Below are 26,365 nucleotides of genomic sequence, written 5' to 3' on the forward strand. Positions count from 1 at the left end.
CTTGTTCATTGGACTAAAGTCAAGAATGTAGATTTTTGTCCTTAAATCTTACAGAAATTGTTACCCCAAAGACATTTTAGAAAGTATCCCCTGAGAAATAACCTGTGCTTCTACTATCATTTTGTTAACTTAGAGAATAAAGTTCTCTTTCAACTAAAAAAAATGCATTTGAGCTTTGGATAATTCCTTATATATATGTGTTGTGAAGCTTAACCTTTAAGATCCACTGAAAGTTGCTGTATAGATGTAATACACTTTTCATTTAAACATTTTGTAGCTTCCTCCAATAAAGGTATCCTACTGTGATGTCTTATTATGCCATGAAATTGACCATGGGCTTCTTGACAGTAATGGTAGCATAGCGGAAGCTCTGGCAAATCCTCCCAAGCTGGAAAAGTTTCAAGGTTTGATCTTAGCAATGAACATGTCAGGAGAGGCATTTAAAGTCAATAATTTGGCTTAATGGTTTAGTTATATGTATTAGAAATTATTTACTAACACTATACATGTTGACTCAATCAGAAATTATCCTGGTGTGGGGTATTTTCCACAGAAAAGTATATTTTATTTAGTTTTTGATGAGTAGAAAATTAAATACCTCTTTATGTTGGTCTTAAATTCTTTTTATAGAAGGGGATTTTTTTATGGTGGAGAGTTGTTTAGGGGGAACAGTATAGGGTGATGGAGATTCTTATAGGCTTCTTCATTGTAGTATAAATACTTCTTTACAGTGACTTCAAAAAGTGCTTTGTTTCCTAAGATGCCTAGGCAAAATGAGTCTTTAAATGTGTGATGAAATCACAGTACCTCATCCATATTATATCCACTTTGGAGTGTGTTCTTAAATTTTTTAGAGTAAGAATTATCCCAAGTTTCATCTTACTTGTTTAGTTTTGAACCTGATGTCTATGGCAAACGTCTTCAACTGCAGACTGTGCAGAACACTGAACTCTATAGTCTTTTCCTTCCTTTTCCACAGTTTATTTTTGGATCACATAATTGGGGAAAATAAAGCTAACTTCATGGTAAATCTCATCACAAAGCATATTTGCTGTGAGTTCCCTTTTCTCTGCTCCTCATCTCACATGGCCTAGATGCCTTCTGCCACAATATCCCTCTTCACCTCTGTCTTGTATAGTTAAGTGGCCATTCTCCTTACCAAACCAGCCCTCTACAGTTCCACTCCATTTTAACTTCTGTAGCAGATTGCTCACTCTATCTTACCCACTCTCACTTATCGTCATTCTCTCCCTGTCTACTTGCTGTTTCTCACCTGCCCACAAACATGCCCATGTCTCCCCCATCCTCAGAAAACCCTTATTTGATCCCTCTATCCCCTCTATTCATATATCTCCTACTTTTTGTTGCCAGACTACTTGAGAGGCCCATCTACAATATGTGCCTCCACTTCTTATCTTCTCACTCTTTTCTGTCTCTAAAATTACTAATGATCTCTTAATTGCCAAATCTAATGACCTTTTCTCCATCCTTATCCATCTGGACTTTTCTGCAGGCTTTAACACTGTAACATAGTCTTTAAACCTCTTCTCTCTCTAGTTTTTCAGAATGCTATTCTTACCTGGTTCTTCTCCTACCTCTGTGACCACTTCTCAGACTCCTTTGCTTAATCTTAATCAAGGTCACACACACTAACCTTCAGTATCCTACAGGGTTTTGTCTTGATCCCTCTTCTCACTCAGTAGTATTTCATTTGCTAATCTCAGTTCCGCATGGATTCCATTAACATCCCTGTGCTGATGATTCTCAGATCTACTTTTCCAGCCCCAGTCTCTCTTGCCAATCTCCAGACTCACATCTGTAACTGCATAGTAGACATCTTGAACTGGATATCCAATAGACATCTTAAGCTCAATGTGTCCAAAGCTGAACTCATTATCTTCCCCCCAAAAAAGTCCTTCTTCCTTTCCTAACTTTAATAATACTATTTGAGGGACCACCATCCCAGGACCACAACCCTAGGGTCATCCTCTACTGTACTTTCTCACCCAGCATATCTATTCAGATGCCAAGGCCTCTCAGTTTTGTCTTAGTAACATTTCTTATGTGCAGCCCCTTCTCTCCTCTCATACTGCTACCACTTAGATGCAGGCCCTCATCTACTCATGCCTGGATTATTGCAATAGCTACTGATTGGTCTGCCTACCTCAAGTCTTTCCTCACTCTAGTCCATCTTCAATTTAGCTATAAAGGCAGTTTTCTTAAAGCACCAGCCTTGCCATGACACTGCCCCCACTCAGTAAATTCCAGTGGTTCCCTCTTAACCTCAAGGACCAAATATAAAACCCTGTTTGGTGTTCAAAAACCTTCATAACCTAGCCCCTCTTACCCCACTCCCACCCCCCCCATCCTTCTTACACACATACCATTCTCATTCATTCTCTCTCTCCCTCCCTCCCCTTCTCTCCCTTTCCCCTTCCTCAGTCCAGTGGCGCTGGCCTCCTTGCTGTTCCTATAACAAGATACTCTGTCTCCCAACTCTGAGCATTTCCTCTGGCTAACCCACATGCCCTGGCTTCCTTCAAATCCCAGCTAAAATTTTGGCCTTTCCTTTCGCTTTTTTTAAGCCTTTCCCTTAATGTTAAGCCTTTTCCTCCTAATTTTAGTGCCTTCCTTCTGTTGATGAGTTCCCATTTATCACATATTTAGCTTGCTTGTACATAGTTGTTTGCTTATTGCTTTCCTCATTAGACTGTGAACTCCTTGACAGCAGACGCTGTCTTTTGCTTTTCTTTGTGTCCCCAGTGTTTAACACAGTGCCTGACACATAGTAGGCACTCAGTAAATTTTTGTTGATTAACTGGCATTAACATTTTTCTTTTATTTTATGCTATATGCTTTTAATAACACTCCATAGATTTAGGCTAAAAAACGAGAACTCTTGTCTTTTTCTTTTACTCTGAAGTTGAGAAAGTAAGCACATTAAATCATTTTTCCTTCAAGAAGTTAGAAGAAAATACCTCATCTAAGTTCTAAAAGAATAGTATAGTTCTTTCAACTGTGGAACTTTTCATTTTCCTTTTTTCTTTCACAGACTTCATTCATACTAGTCAGTCAATCCTTTCTTTGTTCCTACTTTTCCTGATTTCATTTCCCATTCCCACAACATACATTTCCTATCATACAATTTATATTGATTCCATCATTTAAAATTCCCCTCTATCTCACTGCCCCATTCTATTCATAACAAATCATTAGATTCAAAATAAAAATTAATTTAAAGAGAAGTAATTGTTTTATCAATATCATGTTAAAGCCTTCACAGAGAGAAGTATAAATAGATTTCTAATTTTAGGTTTCCCTTCTTTATATCTGCTTTATTTTATTTAAGGTTTTTTTTCTAAGATGATTTTTTTCCCCCTGTAAAGACAAGTAAGACTTCCTTTCTCTAGTGATCTTACTGTTTTACTACATGTCTTGGTATTTTAATGTCAGTTTTTCGTTCTTTTTTTTCCCCCTTTGGACTGCAAATGAAATTTTAGATCCTGTTTATAAAAATTTGAATGTTAAGATTAGATACATTTTGAATTTGGAGTACATCTTTATCCTAGATAGAGAAATGACTTATCATAGAATTGGGAGGAAGTTAGAATTGTGATCTTTCCACCTCCTGACAAAAACCACATAATGAATTTAGTGATAGGAAGAGGTTTTCACAGTTTTGAAGATACGTAAAAGAGTTACAGGTATCAAATATATCAAATCAACGACATGTATTATTTGGCAATTCCAAGAGATTGGAGAAAGGACTAAATAATTATAGCTAATTATCAGCAGATAATGAATTCTAATTCTCAAATATTTATTAACTAAGAGACTAGTGTCTAGTTAGACTTTATCATTCCTTGCATATACATGGGTACATTTACTTACAAATTCACATTTTATTGTTGTTCTGTCATTTAGTCATGTCTGACTCTTCATGGCCCCAAGTACCATATTGTCTCTGGGGTTTTCTTGAAACTTCAGTTTACCTACTGTTAAAACTGCTTTTCCTCAAAACATTTTCCTTTTCCATTGGATTAAGGCAATCAGAGATTAAATGACTTGCCCAGAGTGTTGTTTGGTTGTGTCCAAATCTTTGTGACCCCATTAGGAGGTCACAAAGCCAACTGGATAACCCTAAATGGAGTTATGAAGAGTTGGACATTAATGAAATGATTGAATAGCAAAATGGGTCACTGTGGCGAGGTCCCAGCATGTCTTACAGATTTGCAGCTGACATCAGCCTAGCTCCCTAGGGGCTAGGACATCATCTTGAACATCATCAAGATAAGATGCCTGGTTTGATGAAACTTCAAAAGATAGTTCTCAGACTGCAGCCCTTCTGAAAGATTTTCACATAGGTGGCTACCTTCACATGGCCATGGAGATAGCTGTTTTTACTGAGACACTAGTGGCCCTGGTTGCCAAGAAATAGTGGTCTTGCTGCAATATTTCTCTAAATAGGATGATGGTGAGGACATCTCCAATTTAGCCATCAATGTGAATGGTTCTTTCACCAAGAGCAAGCTTTGACAACCTATACCACTACCACGAGTTCCTCATTGATAGCCTCAGATGCTTCACAAATGTGATCATGGACAAAGTGGCTGTGGTTCCATGCTGTGGTGATGTGTGCAAAGGTTATGCTCAAGCCTTTGCCACTTTGGAATCCTGCTCATTATTACAGACATCAGTTAACATCAATATATTGCATAATATCATACTTCAGGCCTCTGTGGAGGCCTGCAAAAACAGAAACATCTTTGTCATCAACACAGGCTATATAGATAACTGTTTTGGACAAACACTTTCATGTGGAAATATATGTGAAGTGGCTGAATGAAAATGCAGTTGTGTTGAACACGAAAACTTTCGTGTATTGCTAAGGTGCACTGAAGAATGAGTGGTGGATCTTTAAGATGATGAAAAAACAGTCTCAGTATTTGGGCATGCTACTATCAATACTGAGGCCCAGCCAGCCTAAAGGCTCCAAGTGACCAGTTGCATGTTTGTGCCAGCCCTGCATAGAGTAATAAATGGCACCTGGGTTTGGTTAAAATAATAATAATAAAAGTCAATTTGTAAAGTTTAGGAGATAACTATCCAGACTCCAGAGACTTCCTCTTTATTGGATACTTTAAGCTCTGCTGGATTTGGATAGACATTTGAGATTTAACATTTAATATAAATTGAATAGTAAGTATCATTGAGTGCTTTCATTCTTATGGTACAGAAGGAACTACACAGGTGGAATATAGAACACTTGAAAGCTGTTAAACTATATAAATACATCAACTTTGGCTAGTTAAACTAAAAAATACTCTCAACTTCTAGTGGCATAAAGAACTGAATAAAATTTAACTCAACGACATAAGTTTTGCTTCTAGCCCAAATGTCTTGTCTCATAGGGGCACAAAAGAAACTTTTGGTTGAAAAAAATTGGTAGTTTACCTCAAAAAATTAGGGATATCACCTCTATGTAGATATATACACATAGGCATATCTAAATATCTATTTCTTTTGCATTCTGGTAAAATAAAAAATAAAGTATTTACATCAAAATAGTCAATTAAAAGTTTTGGGGTTTTTGCCTTTTGCTAATCAGGTGTCTTCTTGTCTTACCCATTTTGAAATTTTAGCACCAAATTTATTGCCCCATCCAAATTTCATAAGGCTTAAGAAATAAAATAAAAAGCTTCATGCTTATTCCAGAAGAAGAATGTGACAAACAAATATTAAGGAAATTCTTTCTGATGTGTATATTTGATGTCAAAGAAAGGATAAAGAAAGACATAAGTATATGAGAAGTCACATTGTGATGGCTCTACACCTTCTCCCTAGTATTTTATTATTGCAATAATGATGGTTGTCTGGGGACATGAGGAACATGTGCCTACATCCCAAGGAAGAGTGAAGAGGCAGGGGAGGAGCACAGAACTCATCTGAAGATGCAGGTTTGAGGCATGGCCCTGCTACCAGCCATGGGACTGTGGGAACTTTGTTTAACCTTTCTGAGCTTCATTTTTCTCATTTCTAAAACTGGAATAATAATACTCATGCTCTATACATTACAAGGGGTGAGTGGTAAGATTGTGCACATCTTAAAGTATTGCATCAATGTGAGGTATTATTGATAATTCTCAATGCTGTTTTGTCATTTTTAAGAGGTTGTCTGGAATCAGTACAATTGCTTGTTTTGTTTAAGATAGTCTGGAATTGGCCCTGTCATTTGTTCTTATTTTGTCATTTTTTTGTTATATTCAAGAGGCAAAAAGATTTTTTTTTTCTTAGTTGTTGATGGTTCATCATCCGTCACCTATGAAAGGAAGTCTCTTTTTTTCCTTATCCTACAGTAAAATAGAAACTTCATTCTTACTAATCAGAAGGATGTACTTTATGGCAATAATACTGAAGTGGTAAGGAATGAAGTTGTTATTCGTTTGGTAGAAGTTGTCTAAGTTAATCCCATTTTAATTTAGATAGAATTTAGTCAGAAATTGCCTAACTGATGATTTTAATTTTAACTCAGTAAGTTTTTTCTAGATCAGTTATACCTGGAGCCATTATTTCTTCTGTTCTATTTACAAATACTTAGAATTTTTCTTTCTATCTGTAAATTTGACGTTCAGGTTAATGTATGCAGCTATCTATTACAACATGGTGGTACGTATATATGAGATTTTTGTTTTTTAACAAAATCCATACTTTCCCTACACAGCAGGGACTCCAGAAGATAAAATGAGACTGTTCCTTATCTATTACATAAGCGCACAACAAGCTCCCTCTGAGGTATGTTTTTTGTATTTATTTTGAAAAAATCTTGTTTGAAGAATAACTGCTGCCAGCTGGAGTTTCATAAAAAGAATAAAAGTCACTTTAACCAACTATCTGTTTCATTCCTTTCATTAAAAGAAAGTTTGGTAAGATTTGGTGCATAGATACTGCCAATTTTTATGTAAGCATTTTTTTGTCACGAGGGTAGGAAAGTCCATTCATAACATGTCTTTCTATTTTTACTTGTATTTATTTATTTATTACTAGACAATGGGGTTAAGTGACTTGCCCAAGGTCTCACAGCTAGAAAGTGTCAAGTGTCTGAGGCGAGATTTGAACTCAGGTCCTCCTGACTCCGGGGCTGGTGCTCTATCCATTGCACCACCTAGCTGCCCACTGTCTTTCTATTTCTAATTTGATGAAATGTGAACATAATTCTAGTAAAGGAAAAAATCTTACCAGAAGATATTATTTTCCAAGTTATTGAAACCAAATTTTTTGTTACTCTTTTTGACAAATTGAGTTAATTTTCTAAGAAATGTGTGTAACTCTAGTATCTCATCAAAAAACAACTATATACTTAAAACACACTCTATCCATTCAGTCATCAAACATTTATTAAGCATCAGTTATATTCCAGGCATTGAGAATGCCGAGCAAATATGAAAAAATTCCTTACCTACAAGTAGCTTTTATGGTTCTTGAAATTCTGGTTTTAAACCCATTTCGTTTAAGTCATAGGCAGTTGCACTTTTCCCTTTCCCCAAAGAAATCTTTTAATTGAAGTGACCATTAGAAATTTTTCCAGGTAGATGTAATTTTAGAAATAATGTCTCAGAGGGTTCTGGGAAGATAGCAGAATAAGACAGGAAATACTGAACTCTCCAGATTTCTCCCTCAAACAAGACAAAGTATCACCTCACAGTAAACTTTAAACAGCATAAATAATTAAAACTTGGGATAAAACAGTTGTCCTCCTAAGACAGCTTGAGAGGACCTCAGGAAAGACTCAATCTCCAGGGGCAGAGGTTTGGCCCAAGATAAGTACAGACACCTCCAGGCAGACTCTGCTTAATTAACAAAAAAGAAGCCCAGGGGGCAGCTGACTAGGGGAATATTTAAGGACCCTCCACTGTCAGGGGATGCCAGGCCCAGTTGTGCTGACCAGACTCAGTCCTGAGCTTGGGCTTTTGGTGAGGAGGAGCCCTACTGGCTGTGGGCACTTGCAGGAAAACAAAGTTCCTAGTTGTGCTTCCAGGGTAGAGGGATGAGCTGAAGTCTGCAGCTACAGGAGAAACAGCTGGGAATAAGAACATTTGCAGTGGCCGCATGGCTCAGGGCCCTAGCCATGGGATGGAGAGGAGTGTCCAAGGTCAGGCACTGCCCCTTGGGGCTCAGAAAACAACAGTAAGAAAAACCTGAAGTCTGAGGCAGTATCCCTGCACCTTGGGACTAGAATATGAGTATAATGATAAGTTGCTGAAAATAATAATAATAATAATAATAATAATGATGATGAGTAAACAAAGAAGAAAGAACTCAACCATAGATAGCTATTATGAAGATAGAAAAAATACAGGTTCATGCTCAGAAGAAGATAGTGAAGTTAAAAAGGCCATTCCTACTTCAAAGAAAAATGCCAAATAATCATAAGCCCAAAAAGAGTTCTTGGAAAAGCTTAAAAAGAACTTTAAAACTCAAGAGAGATTGAGGAAAAATTAGGGGAAAAAATAAGCGCATTGCAAGGAAATTATGAAAAGAAAGTCAACCAATTAGAAAAAGAAATCCAGAGATTTAAGGAAGAAAATAACTTCTTAAAAACTTAACTTGGGTAAGGAGAAGCTAATGGCATTATAAGATAAAATCAAAAGAATGAAAAAAAAAGAGAATGTGAAATATCTCATTAGAAAAATTAGGTGTAGAGAACAGATCAAAAAGAGACAATATAAGAATCATTGGACTGCCTGAAAGTTATGATTAAAAATTATGCTTGATACAATATTACAAGAATTATTCAAGAAAATTGCCCTGAAGTTGAAGAAAGAAAGAGTAAAATAGAAATAGAAAAAAATCCACCGATTGCCACCTGAAAGAGATCACAAGATGAAAACTCACAGGAACGTCATAGCAAAGTTTCAAAGTTCCCAGGTTAAGGAGAAAATACTACAAGCAATAAGGGGAAAAAAAGCAATCTGAATACTGTGGAGCTACAGTCAGGATAACACAAGATCTAGCAGCCTCTATATTAAAGAATCAGAGGGCTTGGAACATGTTTCAAAGACCAAAGGAGCGAGGTTTGCAACCAGAAATAACTTACTCAGCAAAGATGAGTATAGTTCTGAATTAAAAAACAAATAATAATATTTAATGAATTGGTAGACTTTCAGGTTTTTATGATAAAAAGACCAGAACTCAATGGAAAATTTGACATAAAGATCCAGGAGAAAAGTAAGATAAATATTAAGGACCAATTATAAGGAACTCATTAAGGTCAAACTGTTTACTTCTGATATGGGAAAATGTTATTTGTACTCTTTAAGAATGTTATCATTACTTATGTAGTTTGAAAGTATATATAGATGAAAGGCTTGGGGTTGAGTTTGATGGGATGATTCTAAAAAATAAAATTGGGTGGGTAGAGGTAAAATGGAGAAATTATCTCATGCAAATGAGGTGTGAATGAAAGAATTGTTACAGTGGAAGGAGGTGGGGGTGCAGGTGCATAAATGTAGAAGGTTGTAAAAGTCTTCTAAATTTATAAAGAAATAAGGCAAAGAGATAGGCTAAGAGAGGAATTTTTAGAAGAGTATATAAATCAAGAAGTAAGAGGGTTTGACCTTGGAGTCAGGAGTACCTGAGTTCAAATCTGGCCTCACACATTTACTAGCTGTGTGATCCAGGGCAAGTCACTTAACTCTGATTGCCTCAAAAAAGAAGTGAAGGGAGTGGAATAAGGGAGGGGTTCTCACAGGGGTGGGTAGATTAAGGACCTAGGACAGTAAGGGGAAAAGATATGGGAGAGATTCTTTTAAAAGTTATTGATTAGGGAGGTAATGGTTAAAAGCAAATCAAATGTGTAAGGAGAACTATAGGGTAAAAAGGGAAAAATAGGATAGAGGGAAATATACGTTATTAGTTGTGTATTTTAATTATTGTAAAACTTTGAATGTTTATGGGATGAACTCACCCATAAAATGGAAACATAACAGAATGAATTAAAAATCAGAATGCAACAATATGTTGTTGAAACACATTTAAAAATGAGAGATACACACAGAGTTAAAGTAAAGGGCTCCAGTAGAATTTATTATGCTTCAGCTGAGGCAAATAAAACAGGGATAGCAATCATGATCTTAGACAAAGTTAAAGCTAAAATAGACTTAATTAAAAGACATAAACAGGGAAACTACATTATGATAAAAAGTATCATAGAAAATGAAGCAACATCAATGGTATAGCATCTAAATTTTTAAAGCAAAAGTTAAATGAATTTCAAGTGGAAATATAGAGTACTAAAATAGTGAAGTACTTTAACCTTTCTGCTCAGAATTAGATCAGTCTAACCAAACATTAAACAACAAAGAAGTTAAAGAGGTGAATAGAATCTTAGATAAACTAGATATGATAGCTATCTGGAGAGAATTGAATGGGAATAGAAAGGAATACACCTTTTTCTCAACAGTACATGATACTTTTACAAAAATTGACCATATATTAGGGCATAAAAACTTAGAAGTTAAATGTAAAAAAGTAGAAATACTAAATGTATCCTTTTCAGATCACAGTGCAATAAAAATTACATTCAATAAGGTAACATGGAAACAAAGATTAAAATATAATTGAAAACTAAACAACCTAATTTTAAAAAAAGAGTGAGTTAAAGAATAAACCATAGAAACACATAGATAATTTCATTAAAGAATAACAGTAATGAGACAACATATCAAAGTCTGTGGGATGCAGCAAAAGCAGTAATCAGAGGAAAAATTATGTCTCTAAATGAACAAATTAAAATTCCCATATTAAACATCAAATTGAAAATCTTAAAAATTAAAGGTGAGATTTATAAAACTGAGTATAAGAAAATCATTGAATTAATAAATAAAATTAAGAATTGGTTTTATGGGGGGAAAAAAAGACCAATGACATAGATAAACCTTTGGTTAATATTATTAGAAAAAAGAGAGAAGAAAACAATTACTAGTACTAAAAATGAAAAGGGTGAACATGCCATTAATGAAGATAAAATCAAAGCAGTTATAAGGAGTTATTTAGCCCAATTATTTGCTAGTAAATTTAACAGTTTAAGTGAAATAGAAGAATATAAAATGCCTAGATTAACAGAAGAAGAAATTAAATATCTAAATAAACCTATTTTAGAAAAAGAAATTGAACAGACCATATATCAGCTTCCTAGAAAAAAAGCATCAGGACTAGATGGATTTACAAGTGAATTCTCCCAAACATTTAAAGATAACTATTTCCAATATTAAATAAATTATTTGGAATAAAAGGCAAAGAAGGAGTCCTACCAAACTACTTTTATGAAACAAATATGGTATTGATACCTAAACCAGGAAGAGCAAAGTAGAGAAAGAAAATTATAGATCAATTTATTAATGAATATGGATGCAAAAATCCTAAATAAAATACTAATTAGGAGACTATAATAATATATTACAAAGATTATATGTTGTGACCAAATGGGATTTATACCAAGAATACAACAATGGTTTAACATTAGGAAAACAATTAACATAATTGAGTATATCAATAACAAAATTAACAAAAATCATATGATTATATCAGTAGATACAGAAAAAGCTTTTGATAAAATACAACATTCATTCCTTTTAAAAACACTTGAAAGCATAGGTGTAAATGGATTTTTCCTTAAAATGATAAGAAGCATCCACCTTAAACTATTATTTGTAATTAAAGCATTATTTGTAATAGGGATAAGCTAGAAGTCTTCCCGATAAGATCAGGAATGAAACAAGGATGTCCATTGTCACCAGTATTGTTCAGTATTGTATTAGAAATGCTAGCATTAGCGATAAGAGAAGAAAAAGAAATTTAAGGAATGACAATGGGCAATGAGCAATAAAACTGTCTTTTTGCAGACAATGTGATAATATACTAGGAAAATCCTACATACTCAACTAAAAAGTTAGTGGAAACAGTCATTTTAGAAAATATAAAATAAAACCCACATAAATCATCAGCATTTCTATATATCAGCAACAAAACCCTACAAGAAGAGATAGTAAGAGATACCAGATTTAAAATAACTATAGATAGTGTAAGATACTTGGGAGTATGCCTAGCAAAACAAACCTGAGAACTACATGACCATAATTATAAAACACTGTTTATGCAAATAAAGTCAGATTTAAATAATTGGAGAAATATTAATTGTTCATGGGTGGGCAGAGTCAGTATGATAAAATGGCAGTTCTACCTAATCTATTTATTCATTTCCATCCCAATTAAATTACCAAAAATATGTTTTACTGAGCTAGAAAAAATTATATAGAACTCATTTGAAAGAACAAAAGGTCAAAACTATCAAAGGAATTAAAGAAAAAAAAATATGTAAAGGAAGGAGGTTTAGCAGTACTAGATCTTAAACTGTACTATATAAGGCAGTATTTACAAAACTATCTCGCACTAGCTAAGAAATAGAAAAATAGATCATTGGAACAGATATGACATAGAATACACAGTAGCAAATGATTATAGTAACCTTGTATTTGGAATAAGAATTTTTTATAAGAATTCATTATTTGTTTAAAAAAAAATTGTTGGGGAAGCTGGAAAGCCTCTGATAGAAACTGGGCATAAACCAATCTTACACTGTTTACCAAGATAAGATCACAATGTATATATGACAGAGGTATAAAGGGAGATATCCTGAGAAAACCAGAAGGACATGAAACATACTACCTATTGGACTTAAGGATAGGAAAACAATTTGTAAATAAACTCTAATAAATGAAGAGAGAGCATTGTAAAGTATAAAATAGATAATTTTGATTACATGAAATTAAAAAGGTTTTGTGCAAACAAAACCAATATAGCCAAGATTAGAAGGAAAACGAAGTTGGGAGAAAACTTTTATAGACAGTGTCTTAGATAAAGGTCTTATATCTCCAATTTATAAAGAATACAAGTCATTCTTCAATTGATAAATGGTTAAAGGATAGGAGCAGGCAGTTTTTCAATGCAGAAATCAAAATGTATGTGCGTGCATGTGTGTGTGCATGTGTAGTCATATGAAAAAATGCTCTAAACCACTATTGATTAGAGATGTTAAAACAACTTTGAGGTATCTTTCACCTATCAGATTGGCTAAAATGATAGAAGGGGAAAACTACAAATGTTGGAGGCAATGTGGAAAAATTGGGACACTGATTCACTGTTGTTGGAACTGTGAACTGATCCAATCATTTTGGAGAGCAATCTGGAATTATGCCCAAAGAGTTATAAAACTTTGGATATCCTTTGACCCAGCAATGATCACTATTGGGTCTGTTTCCCAAGGTGATTAGGGGAAAAGGAAAATAACTTATATGTTCAAAAATATTTATAACAGCTCTCTTTGTGGTGGCAAAGAACTGAAAATTGAGGGAGATGCCTGTCAACTGGAAAATGGCTAAACAAGTTGTGGTATATGATTGTGATGGAATACTGCTGTGCTATAAGAAATAATGAGCTGGTTGATTTTAGAAAAACATGTAAATACTTGCATGAAATAATGAAGAGTGAAATGAGCAGAACCCAGAGAATGTTGTACACAGTAACAGTATTATTCTAAGAACAACTTTCAATGACTAAGTCATTTTGAGTATTATAAATACTCAAATCAACTACAGAAGAGCTATGAAGGAAGACACTATCCACATGCAGAGATAGTACTGATAAATAGATACAGACATATTTGTGTCTAATGGTAGCTTTGCCTGGGGCAGGGGAGGGAGGGAGGGAGAAAAAAAGTGAATAGCGGAGAACAAAATAAAACTTGGAAGCACAGAAAAGCAGGGTAGTTTTGAAAACAATGTGTAGTATGCATTACAGTTGGTTTTTTTTAATAGTGTGAAATGGAAATTCATGGTTTTATATTGAACCCTCTTTTTATGTTGTCCTGTGTACATAAAAATGTTCCCTTTTTTTGGTCTTTTTGTAGTTAAGTTCAAAATGAATTTTTTTTTTAAATTTGAGAGTGATTATTTCCCTTAAAAAAACTTAATGAAAATTGGTAAACATCAAAACTTGCAATATAATATCATTAAAGTCTCAGATTTGTACTTCTTTTTAGCCCTATCTAAGTAAGCTCCCTTAGTGATTATAGGTGAATTAATACTTATGTTAAAATAATAAATCAGTCACAACTATTATTAAACTGTCTACCATATTATCTTGTTTGTCTTATTTTAAAAATAATCAGTTTTACTTCGGGTAATTCATATTATTCTATAGGACTAGTTTAGTATTATAAGTAGTTTTTTATTTCCATACTTCTATTTAAATATCTCCCTTAAAGACAGATTATCCTGGTATTTTTATTTTCATTTTTATTTTTATTTTTTGGGGGGTTGAGGCAGTCGAAGTCAAGTGACTTGCCCAGGGCCACACAGCTAGTAAGTGTCAAGTGTCCGAGGTCAGATTTGAACTCAGGTCTTCTTGACTCCAAGGCTAGCGATCTATCTACTGCGCCACCTAGCTGCCCTCTGGCATTTTTAAAGATGTGTATTATTGTTTGTATTGGCCTTGAATCTTATGTCCTTGTTTTGAGGGATAAAAAAATATCTAAAGCCAAACTGTTAAAAAAAAATATCAAGAATAAAATTATAAGAAAAAATTTTACATGGAGTTTAAATTATTTTATTTTGCATTTGAGAAAAAACATTTGTGAACCTTTCTTAATTTTACCTCTATTTATCCTTAAAATGTAGAATGGGTATATGTTATTTCAGGAAACACTTTATCCTCTCTTGTCACAAGCTTATGATATATATCTTCAAAAAGCTCACGGTGAAAGTATTTGAGGTATAAGGGCAACATTTGGTGCAGAGAAGGAAGAGGTTAAGAGACATGTAATTTAATGTTTAAAACTCAGTGACGCCATTGTGAAAAGTGGGTATAGAAGGAAGGTGAAAAATGTGTTGGAAATGTTGTTTCGGTTGTAAGAAACAAGAAAGGCCAAAGGCTTTGTAAAGCTTATAAAGATAAGGCTTGTCCCTGTTTCTCATGAATACATTCTTGAGGAAGATAATTGATAAGCTGGGGATGTTTTAAGCACTAATTAACATGACAAAAATGAATTTAATTACATATTTTAACAGGCAGTAACAGCTAGTTACTATTAGAGTACTCATTTCCAAATCAGTTCTCTGTATATATAGTCAAACCTCTGACTAGTTAGATCAGAGAACAAAACTAACAACAAATTAGAAGAAAGATGATATAGTGAGGCAACAATCACTGAACTTATTTTAAGTAAGCTGTTGACACACGCGCAGAAATGAAAAATAAGTGTAAAAGACAAATAGCTTGTTCTTTCAGATTTTCACCATTTCCTAAAGAAGTTTAACCAGTATAAATTAACTGCCACAACTACGAGGTGAAAATAGAATAGAAAGCCATCTCAGTCAGCAAACACTTCATTTCCTTGCCATACGAAGAAATATTACGGCCAAGAACAATATGCAACTTTAAAATCTAAACTCATTTGTACAAACTTTAAAAAGAGGATGATGGATAATTATGAGCAGCATTACTTTATAAAAGAGCAAGAAGCAGTTGAGAATGATTCCTGTCCACATCTAGTTTATAGTTGTTCACTTTGCTTGCAATTTAAGTAAGCTGCCATTTTAACTGGGATGGTGGGGGAGAACATTTGATCCTACATACCTCAGTAGGGTCCCAAAGGTGTGTTATCTTCCCTAAGATAGCTAGTTTAAGGCTTGAAGCATGCTCGTGTTTTTTTCTTTATAACTTTCTGCATTTTAGAAACCTGAGGTATAATGGCAACAGACCAGATAAGCTTGTGACCAAAATGTTTTTCTCTATAAACATACCTCTTAAATTTTAGTGTAAATAAATGCATTTTGCCTTAATAAGTACTTCTTGCTAATTTAGTTATACCTATATTTTATAAAATAGGCTATGTAAAATAATTTACCAAGAACAAAAGCTTTAATATTTTTAATTCAAAAGGTCCTTAATTTTTTTAACTTGATTCAAAGAGAATTTAACTTTTTTATTTTAGCTGCCTGCATAAGGCATAGTTTATAAGTCTTTCCATTTGTCAAATATATTATAAACAAATTATTAGTAAAATATGACTATTAATGATAAATCCATAAGACATCACCATCAGACCTTGATATGTTTTGGAACCTACAAAGGGAAGGAGCCTTCTAGGGTGCAAAGCCCAAAATATTTCTGGAGATGGGCCAAGAGTTGATGGGATCTCTGGGAATTTAAAGTTACAGCCACTGGTCAAACTTTCTGATTTAGTAAATTTATAGTGAAGAGATGTTCTTTCTGTTCATTGACATAAGGAATAGTTTATAATTATTTCCTTGATATATCCCTTTTTATGATTCCAGGCTGACTTGGAACAGTACAAAAAGGCTCTGACTGAGGCAGGATGCAACCTCACTCCTTTGCAGTATATCAAACAGTGGAAGTAAGTCTTTTTTACCTGTCCTTTAAATTTATCACTTGAGAGGTGTCATTTAATATGATGGGGCAGAACACTGTTTAGATGTGGAGTCAGAACTCTCTTCCTTAGTCTTTCTACTCCCAATGCCTCATAACATTATTTAAAATAGTAAACATCTAGACAACGCCATTTCGTCTTCATCTCTCTCTCCCTTTTTGTGTACTATTATTTGTCCCCCTTGAATAACTACTTCATAACATCTCTTAGTTTAAACTTAAAAACACACATCCAATCAGTTACCACATCTTTTCAAATCTGCCCACAACATCCCTCTTATCTGTCTCCTTTTCTCTACTCATATGACAACCAACCAAGTAAGGGTCTCCTGACTTCCAAGTGAGTACTCTTTCCACTCCATCCTTGTATCCTTTTTTGGTACTTGGTCTAAAAAAAAAAGAAATAGAATGAGACTTACTGTGGTAGGAGCTTTCTCTACCAACACAGATCACAATGGGTGTGCATAGCAGATTAAGGCTTAGAAAGTTGCCCATTTCACTTCGAGGTTAAGTGACTTGCCCAGAGTGACACAGTAAGTGTCAGAGGAAGGCCTTGAACTCAAGTCTTCCTGACTCCTAAGTTCATTGTTCTACCTCCCTTTAGAATGATTGTAATAATAATGATGACTAAAATTTACATGATGCTTTTCAGTTTACTAAATGCTTTATTCACAGCATCTTGATCATTGAAAGATCCCTTTCAGGCAAACTTGACCATTTATGTTCTCTTTTAAGCCAGCAAATTTTAGAATGTTGTCAAGAGTTTGAATTTTCCCTTAAATTATTTTTAATATGTAGGTTGAAATTAGTGGCGGAATCATCTCTATTCTCAGAGTTTGCCACAGTCAAAAGTAATATTCTTAAGTACAATTATAATAACATGATTCTCAAAGCCAGTTTTAAAAGTCAGCCTTTATCTTCGTGTTGTCATTTCGTAGGGCTTTTGCCAAGATGGCTTCAGCTCCAACCAGCTATGGAAATACTGCCACTAAACCAATGGGGTAAGTAACTTTTTTTTAATGATTATCTAACTCTTCTTGCTTCAGTTAACCAAGCAGAAATATAATTAATTTAAACTACACCCGAGGCACATTCACTTGTTGGGAAAGACAACACAGCAATCCAGAGGAGAATCCTGCCAAAGGTACAGTCATGCTAGTAGGGGACAGCCTGACCACCAGAGTCTGGGTAGCATCAGCGTGTGGTAAAACTCTTCTCACCAAAGATTGATAAACCTTTATGTTTTTATAAACGGTTATTAACTATAGCAAAGTATGCTAAGTTTCATTTGGGAATCACAAGTTGTGATGTATTTGTAGTAGTTTAAATTCTAATTTTAAAAAAATGTAAGTGAACAGGTTTTATAAGATAATGTTAGAACATTTTGTATACCTGCTAATGGTTATTTCCTTCAAAAATTGCTATTTAATCCATTATGATGCTTTTTTTTATTTTGTCAAATAATTCAGATAGTACACATTATTAGGAAGACTGCTTTATGGCATAATTGAATGAAATTTTCTAAGAATGATGAATGTTTCAACAATATGACTGCTTTTGAAAATTTAATATATATATATAGCAGTTATTCAGGCTAAGATGCATCAGTCATGTGCCATTATGAGAATAGACTGAACACTTTAAGTTCAGATGACAAATCCAAAATATTTTTCAAATATGAAATGAGTTGTAGCTCTTTAATAGTTAACAGGCATAAAAAGATATGTTTGTTTTCAACATCTTCTTTCATTTTGTTTTACTTAGCAAAAGCAAGGTATTTAAATTGCTTTCTTCAGAGTTATATCTCAGCATCAAGAATATAGGAAAAGAGCAAAGGAAGTTCCTTAAAATTGGAAAATACCTAAAAGACAATTTTCTTTTGGGTGAGGCAGTTGGGGTTAAGTGACTTGCCCAGGGTCACGCAGCTCGTAAGTGTCAAGTGTCTGGTCTGAGGTCAGATTTGAACTCAGGTCCTCCTGACTCTACGCCTGGTGCTCTATCCACTGTGCCACCTAGCTGCCCCAAGACAAAATATTCTAATGACTGTTCATCATGCTAATTATTTTGTTAGTGATTATTGACAGAAAAATAGTTGTGAATATTATAATGGTCAACAAAATTACAGAAATCTATGAAAACAAATTATTACTATTCATATTCTGTGAAAATGAAGGTAATCTGTTGAGAATCTGTACAAGTCATTTGTATTTAGTAATCTATCTTTGTATTTTTGCCCCTAGTCTCTTATCCCGGGTCATGAACACAGGGTCACAGTTTGTGATGGAAGGAGTGAAGAACTTAGTATTGAAACAACAAGTAAGTAAGATTATTAGGAGGGGTGATAGGAGAAGGCCTTCCATCTGTGATTTCATTAGTATAGGGAATTCCCTCTACCAGTGAAGTAGGACTCCATCAGTGAATTTCCTCTACCTTCTATGCAATTTATACTTGCATAGAGAGTTGCATGAAGCGCTGAAAGATTGTTTCTTAACTCAAGTCACATAGCTAGTATGTGTTAGAGTCAGGATTTGAACCCATGTCTTCATGGCTTCAAGGTCAACTCTTCTATTTCCTGTACCACACTGACTTTTATGAAAGGTATGCTATTGTGTAATAAACACAAATAGTTGGACAAATTGAACTCAGTTTTAATAAGTTGATTTGTTTTCAAATCAAACTGAAGTAAAATCAGCTTTCCTGCCCTCCCCCACAAATTGTAGTATACACTTACTACTGTTTGTAGTATAAGCCATCTACCTTTTCTCAGTTTGCGTTATTAAAACATTTCTGTGAGTTTGCTGCTTTGTACTGTAATTACTTAAAGGTCCATTTGTAAGTCAATTGTAACTTAACATGATTTTTCATCATAGAAGGAATGCTATAAATGTTTTGGTTCCTTTATCATGAATTCAGAGATCACATGCTCACTCCCTACCATCATTTCTTCTTTGTTGGTTAGAATCCAGTCATTCTGGGAAGGGCTCTTATTTCCTTTTGCTTTTCTTAAAAATAAGTTTTATTGATATTTTCTGTTTCTTACATTACCATAGTTATCTAAATATCCCTTTCCTTAGCCCTCCTAGAGAGCCATCTTATATGACAAATGGTATTTTTTAGAGAGGAAAAAAAGTCAGCACCATTGATCAGTACATTGAAAAAGTCCAATAACTTGTGCAATGTGTAGCACCTGTGGACCTCCCACCTCCATGAAGGCATAGGTTGGGGGCATCTTCTCATATCTCTTCATTTGAGTCTTGCTTAATCTTTATAATCTTGATACATTTACTTTGGATTTTTTGTTGTGTAGTTGTTTTTTCTATCTATGTTATTGTAGTTACTGTGTATATTCTTTGCTTACTTCACTCTACATAAGTTCGTTCTTCTCTGTATTCATCACACATTTTTTCTTATAGCACAGTAATATTCCACTAGATAACATGTACCACAATTTGTTTAGCCATTCCCCAGTTGATGGACATCTGCTTTTTTTCCAATTCTTAGTTATCCCAAAAAGTGCTGCTATAAATATTTTGGAGTATATGGAGACTTTTCCTGTTGATGGATTCCTTGGGATAATAAACCCAGGAGTGGCATGTCTTGTTCACAAAGGGTTTGGACATTGTAGTCACTTTTTTTTTTGCTTAATTCCGGATTGCTTTCCAAAATGATTGTACCATTAGTAGCTCCACCAGCAATGTATTCGTGTGTTTCCTTCACCGTTTGAGAAATAAAATTATCACTAAGTCATTAAGAATTTGATTTTGGCAGAGAGAAACTTAGAAAGCCCTTGCAAATGTCGGGATACTTGCTTTCGCCCCTGTAGTTACTATCATAAAACTATCGAACTTCTTTGCTTGGTTTGTGATCTTTTTCTCTTTTTTTAATTTACTTTTAATTTTCTGTTCCAAGTTCTCTTCCTCCCTCCACCCTTTCCTCCACCCATTGAGAGAAGGCAAGAAATATGAAAGGAAATAAAAATATGATTCTTTTTGCACTCTGAGATGATCAGTTCTCTATCTGGAGGTGGATAGCACTTTACATCATGAGTACTTCGGAATTGTGGTGGATCACTGTATTGATGTGATCTGTTTCTCATGTGAGGAAAGGGAAGAAAACAAACATTAAGCACCTGTTACGTGCTAGGCACTGTGCTCAACACTTTACAAATATCAAATTTGCTCCTCACAATAACCCTGCGAGGTAGGTGCTATTATTATCCTCATTTTATAGTTGAGGAAACTGAGACAGGCAGATTTAATGACTTGCCTAGGGTCACACTGCTAAGAAGTATCTGAGGCTAAATTTGAACTCTAGTCTTTATGATTCCAGGTCCTGCATGCTATTTATTGTGCTATTTCGCTACCTTCTTCATCTCTTTTCTCCTCCCATCCAAATGGTCTGTAGCATACGTCATATTACTTCTGTTTCTTTCTTCATAAACCTAATCAAATGTTTCCCACTCTGGTTCCTGGCTTTTCTCACCCGTGTACATGTTCTTAATTTATAATGCTACTCTACTACTTTTTTCATCTTTTGGGGGTCTTTTTTGTTGAATAAGGTATACACTTCCACGATAGCTTTCCTGCCCTCCCCCACAAATTGTAGTATACACTTACTGTTGTTTCAGAAATGAAAACTACTGATATATTAAGTTATACTGGGATCATTTTTTGGTTTCTAAAACGTTCTGGGTTTTTAAAGTTCTTTTTCTATCCACGTGAACTTTTTAAACTCTAAGCTGAATAAGGCAATGGGGCATGAAAATAGGGAGGATTAACCATGTTTGTTTGACTTTTCTTTTTCTAGTAAACTTAGAAGGGATTTTAATGCCGTCTTTTTATGGGCAACATGAGTTGTGTGCATTATAGATATCAACTGTCACATAAAATCTTGAATGATATTAACAGCTTTAGAAGATATTTATATGAAGATAATTTTGCAAGAATGTGGTGATGAATAATGTAGTACAATGAGTTGCATAATTTGAAAGCCTTCTGTTTCACTCAGATTTGTTTGCCAAAATAATTCCTTCTGTTAAAAGGTGTTAACGCTTAAATGTTAGACCTGCTGTGACCATACAGATTTGTGCAAATTCCGTCAGTTGGTATCAAGTATTCAACCTTGGTGTTCATTATGATATATGCTACATATTTTCATTTTTTCTTTAGGGAATGAGTATTACATATCCAGAAATAGAAATGTTCTTCTATTCATTATCTTTCTTTTTTATTCTGTAATTCAATGTGCAAAATATTTGTGGTAGTCACTGCCTTTCATGTAATAACAGATATCTGCAAATCCTCTGTTTTTCCTCAGCAGTCTCTCTTGTTGATTGTCATTAAGAGCGTAATGTTGTCTTACTTTACTTTATTCACTATCATGGAATTCAGTTTTAAAATGTCCAAAAGCTCTACTTCCTGTTTTTATGCCACTGAAGGCTCCTTTGGCACCCCTCTGCTTTTATGTCACAGTTGCCTTACACTTCTCATCTTAGTCTTAATTTATTTGCTAGGACTATGGGAGTACTAACATTGGTTCCAAACTAAGCACCCCCTTCTATGAGACCTGTGTTTTTAGATATACAGGAGTTCTGACAGCCAGGACAGTAGAAACTCTTGCTTATCTCTACACTATTGCTAGCACAGCAACATCCTTAATAGCAGGATATCATTGCAAGTTCAAACTTAGAAAGTAAAGAATGATGTAGAAGGAAGTAACCATAGACTAAGTTTCATGTTCTTTTCAGAAGTCATTTGATGAGGGAAAGAATGGGCACAGTGTTAGTCTAACTGTTGAGAACAGAACAGTACCACACTGTCAGGCCAGGAGTTAGGAGGACTCATCTGAATTTACTAGCTGTGTGACCCAGGGCAAGCTGCTTAGCTCTGTTTACCTCAGTTTCCTCATCTGTAAAATGAACTGGAGAAGCAAATGGCAAGTCATTCTGGTATCTTTGCCAAGAAAACCCCAAATGGGGTCACAAAGAGTCAGACACTACTGAAAATGACTGAACAGCAACAGCAACAAAAAAACATACTACTTGAGATTTAATTTTTTGGAGAATAACCTGTCACACACAAGGCTAATATTATTGTCTCAACTTTTGCAGTAACTAAGGTCATAACACTTGTTAAGAATTTTTGGCAAATTTCTTCTAGTATTATTTTTATTGAGATGAAATAATCTATTTCTTGTATTTAAAATTAAATCTGTGTTTTCCTTATTTAAGAAGGTGACACTTTATAGAGCATATATAGATAAAGATATAACAATGAACCTGGCTTTCCAAATTGTATTCTGAAATTGCATCTGTTAGTTTCACTCAAATGCTAGAGGTTTTTTTTCTTTAAATTTTATTTTTAAATCCAAATTCTCTTACTCCTACTTTCTCTCCTAGATACTAGTTTTAGACAGGTACCCACCACTGTATTATAAAACAAAGTTAGTATAATTTTTTAAAAGATAATGAAAGTGGAAAGATATCTGTAAAGATATCTGAGGACAAAGATCTTTATTTTCTTTTGATTTTATTTGAAAGGAGGCATACACACACACACACACACACAGACCTACAGAAATACATATGGCATATTTTCTCATCTGGTTAAAGTTCATTGATGACTATTATTATTTCTCCCTAACAAATTGCTTTTGTGATTATAAAGATTCCTGGGACAATGCACTTTTTGTTTACCCAAGAAAATTGCCCTTCCTGTGTCTTTTCTCTGCTTTTCTGTTTGCTTCTGCAAGATATTTTAGCTAATTATTAAAGGCATACAGCTTTTATTTTTCCAGAACACATGGGTTTTTTAAAGAGAATTTTCTGAAATGCTCATTCTCATCTTTTAAAAGAAATATTGTACTTCCTCAAATGAAGAGGAAATTAAGTATTCTGATTCAGCAGAAGCTTCAGCTTTACACAGAAGTATATGAGAACTATGTAGTGTGACAGTGTCACTTTAAAAAAGTATGCTCTTCAGTTTGGAATTATGCATAAATACTCAAATGATCTACAAAGGACTAATGAAGGAAGGTGCTTTCCACCTCCAGAGAAAGAACTGATAAAGAGAAGCATGCATAGTATGGTTTTACATATATACATACATAAGTGTGTACATGAGTGAAATGACTGCCTTCTCTACTGCAGGTTGGAGAAGGAGATGATTTGGAACTTAAAATGTAACCAAAAAATTTTTAGTTTGAAATTATGCAAAGAACATGAAAAATGTCCTCACCCTTTGAGCAAGAGGTCCCACACTGATAGGCATATATGCTTACCTTGTTTTGTTGTGCTTCACTTTATTGTACTTCGTGGACATTGCATTTTTTAAAAATTGAAAGTTTGTGGCAACCCTGTGTCAAGCAAAGTTTTTGGTTCCATTTTTCCAGCAGCATATGCTCACCTTGTGTCTCTGTGTCACATTTTGCTATTTCTCACAGTATTTCAAACTTTTTCATTATTGTTATATTTGTCATGATGATCTGTCATTAGTGATCTTTGATGTTACTGTTGTAATTGTTTTGGGATGCCACGACCCCATTCATATAAGACAGCAAACTTAATTGATAAATGTTGTATAAGTTCTGATTACTCCATCCGCTGGACATTCTCCTGTCTTTCCCCCTCCTTGGGCCTTCCTTTTCACCAAGTTAAAACAATATTGAAATTTAGCCAATTAATAACCCTACGAGGGCCTCTAAGTATTCAAGTGAAAGGAAGAGTCAGTTGATGTGGCAAACTTCATTGTGCTACAGTCACCCCAACCTTCAGTAACCACCATTGATTGAAGTAAGACCCTCTACCAGCAAAAAAGTAAGACCCTCTGAAGGCTCAGGTGATGGTTAGCATTTTTAGCAATCAAATACTTTTTAATTAAGGTATGTACATTTTTTTTAGACATAATACTATTGCACACTTAATAGACTGCAGTATAGGGTAAACATAACTTTTAAATGTATGGGGAAACCAAAATGTGAGACTCGCTTTATTGTGATATTCGTTTTATTGCGGGTCTCGAACTGTGCCCAAAATATTTTCAAGGTATACTTGAAATACTATATCCCCAAGAAAGTCAAGGACAAAAGGAAAGGTCTCATATACCCCAAAATATTTATAGTAACACTTTTTGTAGTAGCACGGAAGTAGAAATAAATTAGATGCCCATAAATCAGGAGATGAATAAAGAAATTATAATATATGGATTAATAAAATATTCTACTAACTACAGAGAAGCATAAAGAAACTTCTGTGAACTGATACAAAGCAAAGTAATCAGAACCAGACAGCAATATACACAATTTCTACAACCACTGAAATGGAAAGAATAATAATAAAATAGTAAAAACTGAATACCAAAACATTAGGCTGACTTAAGTTTGGCTCCAGAGAAGAGACATGAGAAAACATCTGATGGCCCTTCTTCATAGCAAGGCTAGTTCCTTTACACATGCCCTTAATCCCATTCCTTCTCTTATCCTCTAGCAAGTTACAGCATCAACCATTCTCCCTTCCCTCCCACCTCCAGTCTTTCCCTATCTGCCCTTTATTTTCCTGTTTTCAAACATGCCCAAAGTCTCCCCTGTTCTTTAAAAAAAGGAAAAATACTTTACTAGCCCTTGCCGTCCCCTTAAACCATCATTCTGTATCTTTCCTCTTTCTCTCCCAGATTCCCATAAAAAGCTGGCTACAATCACTTCCTTTACTTTCTTTCTTCTCAATCACTCCTTAAATCTTTGCATACTGATTTCTTGCTTCATCACTCCACTGAAACCATTTTCTCCAAAGTTCTCAGTGTTCTCCAAATTGCCATATTTAATGTTCCTTCTTTCAGTTCTCTTTCTGCTACATTTGACACTGTTGGCAACATTCTTTTGGATACTTTCTCCTCTGCAGTCTTTTGTGACACTATTCTTTTCAACAGTTTCCTATTGGACATTCTAAACTGGATGTCCCACAGGCATCTCAAGTTAGAATGTCCAAAACAGAGCCCAACATCTTTCTCCTCAAACCTTCCCCTCTTCTAAATTTCCCTGTTAATGTTGAAGGCCTGATTTATTTATTGTTTTTGAAACAAGAAAAAAATTATTCTAAACTTCACCACCAAATAAAATGGGCATTTCCATATACATAGTAGAATAGAAAAAGAATAAAGGAAATTGTAGGTCTCTTATGTACAATATGCTTTTATTCTAAAATATAAGTTCAACCTGTAGTTTTCTTTTTTGTTTCTTATATTTGTATTAACTTTTTAAAAAGTTAATTTAAAAATTACTTTTTTTGTTGACAAGCCTTTATTTTCACCCCCATTCTTCCAGTCACCCAAGAGCATACGAGATATTATCCTTGACTCTTCACTTTCACTTAATCCTCATCTCTCATCAGTTGCCAAATCTTGTCATTTCTAACTCCTCAACATCTCTCCCGTAGGCCCAATATTCTCCACTCACAGCCACCACTCTAGTTCAGGCCCTCATGACCTCTTACATGGATTGTTACATTGGCCTTCCAATTGCTCTCTCCTTCTTCAAGTCTTTCCCCACTTTAGACCATCATCTGCATGGCAGTGTGCTGGCAAAGTGATATTCCTTCAATATAGAGACATCTGACGAAATCATTCTCCTATTCAGTCAACTTCAGTGGCTCCCTACTGCCTCTCGATATAGGCCTCTGTTCACAAAGCCCTTTACAACTTTGCCCCAACCTTTATTCCTCTTCCCCTTCCACTCTGATGTAACCAAACTGGCTTTTTTTCCTCTTTCTTACAAATGACATTCGCGTCCCTTGCCTTTGAAGTCACCATCCCCCATGCCTGGATTGTACTCATGCTTACTTTCACTTTATAGAATCCCTCACTTCTTTGAA

The 26,365-nt window shown here is 34.6% G+C and overlaps 1 protein-coding gene across 3 annotated transcripts in view; it reads left to right on the forward strand.

Annotated features, from left to right (window-relative positions):
- Positions 1-26,365, forward strand: part of SCFD1 (sec1 family domain containing 1) — a 101,048-nt gene that overhangs the window by 62,219 nt on the left and 12,464 nt on the right. For all 3 annotated transcript variants that reach the window (XM_027870101.1, XM_027870102.1, XM_027870103.1), the window contains 4 exons: positions 6,722-6,792; positions 16,392-16,471; positions 17,442-17,504; positions 18,744-18,819. In XM_027870101.1, the coding sequence (XP_027725902.1) occupies positions 6,722-6,792; positions 16,392-16,471; positions 17,442-17,504; positions 18,744-18,819 (290 nt within the window). The remainder of the gene's footprint in view (positions 1-6,721; positions 6,793-16,391; positions 16,472-17,441; positions 17,505-18,743; positions 18,820-26,365) is intronic.

Source organism: Vombatus ursinus, unplaced genomic scaffold, assembly GCF_900497805.2.
Source record: "Vombatus ursinus unplaced genomic scaffold, bare-nosed wombat genome assembly UNPS02014794.1, whole genome shotgun sequence".
NCBI classification, from domain to species: Eukaryota; Metazoa; Chordata; class Mammalia; order Diprotodontia; family Vombatidae; genus Vombatus; species Vombatus ursinus.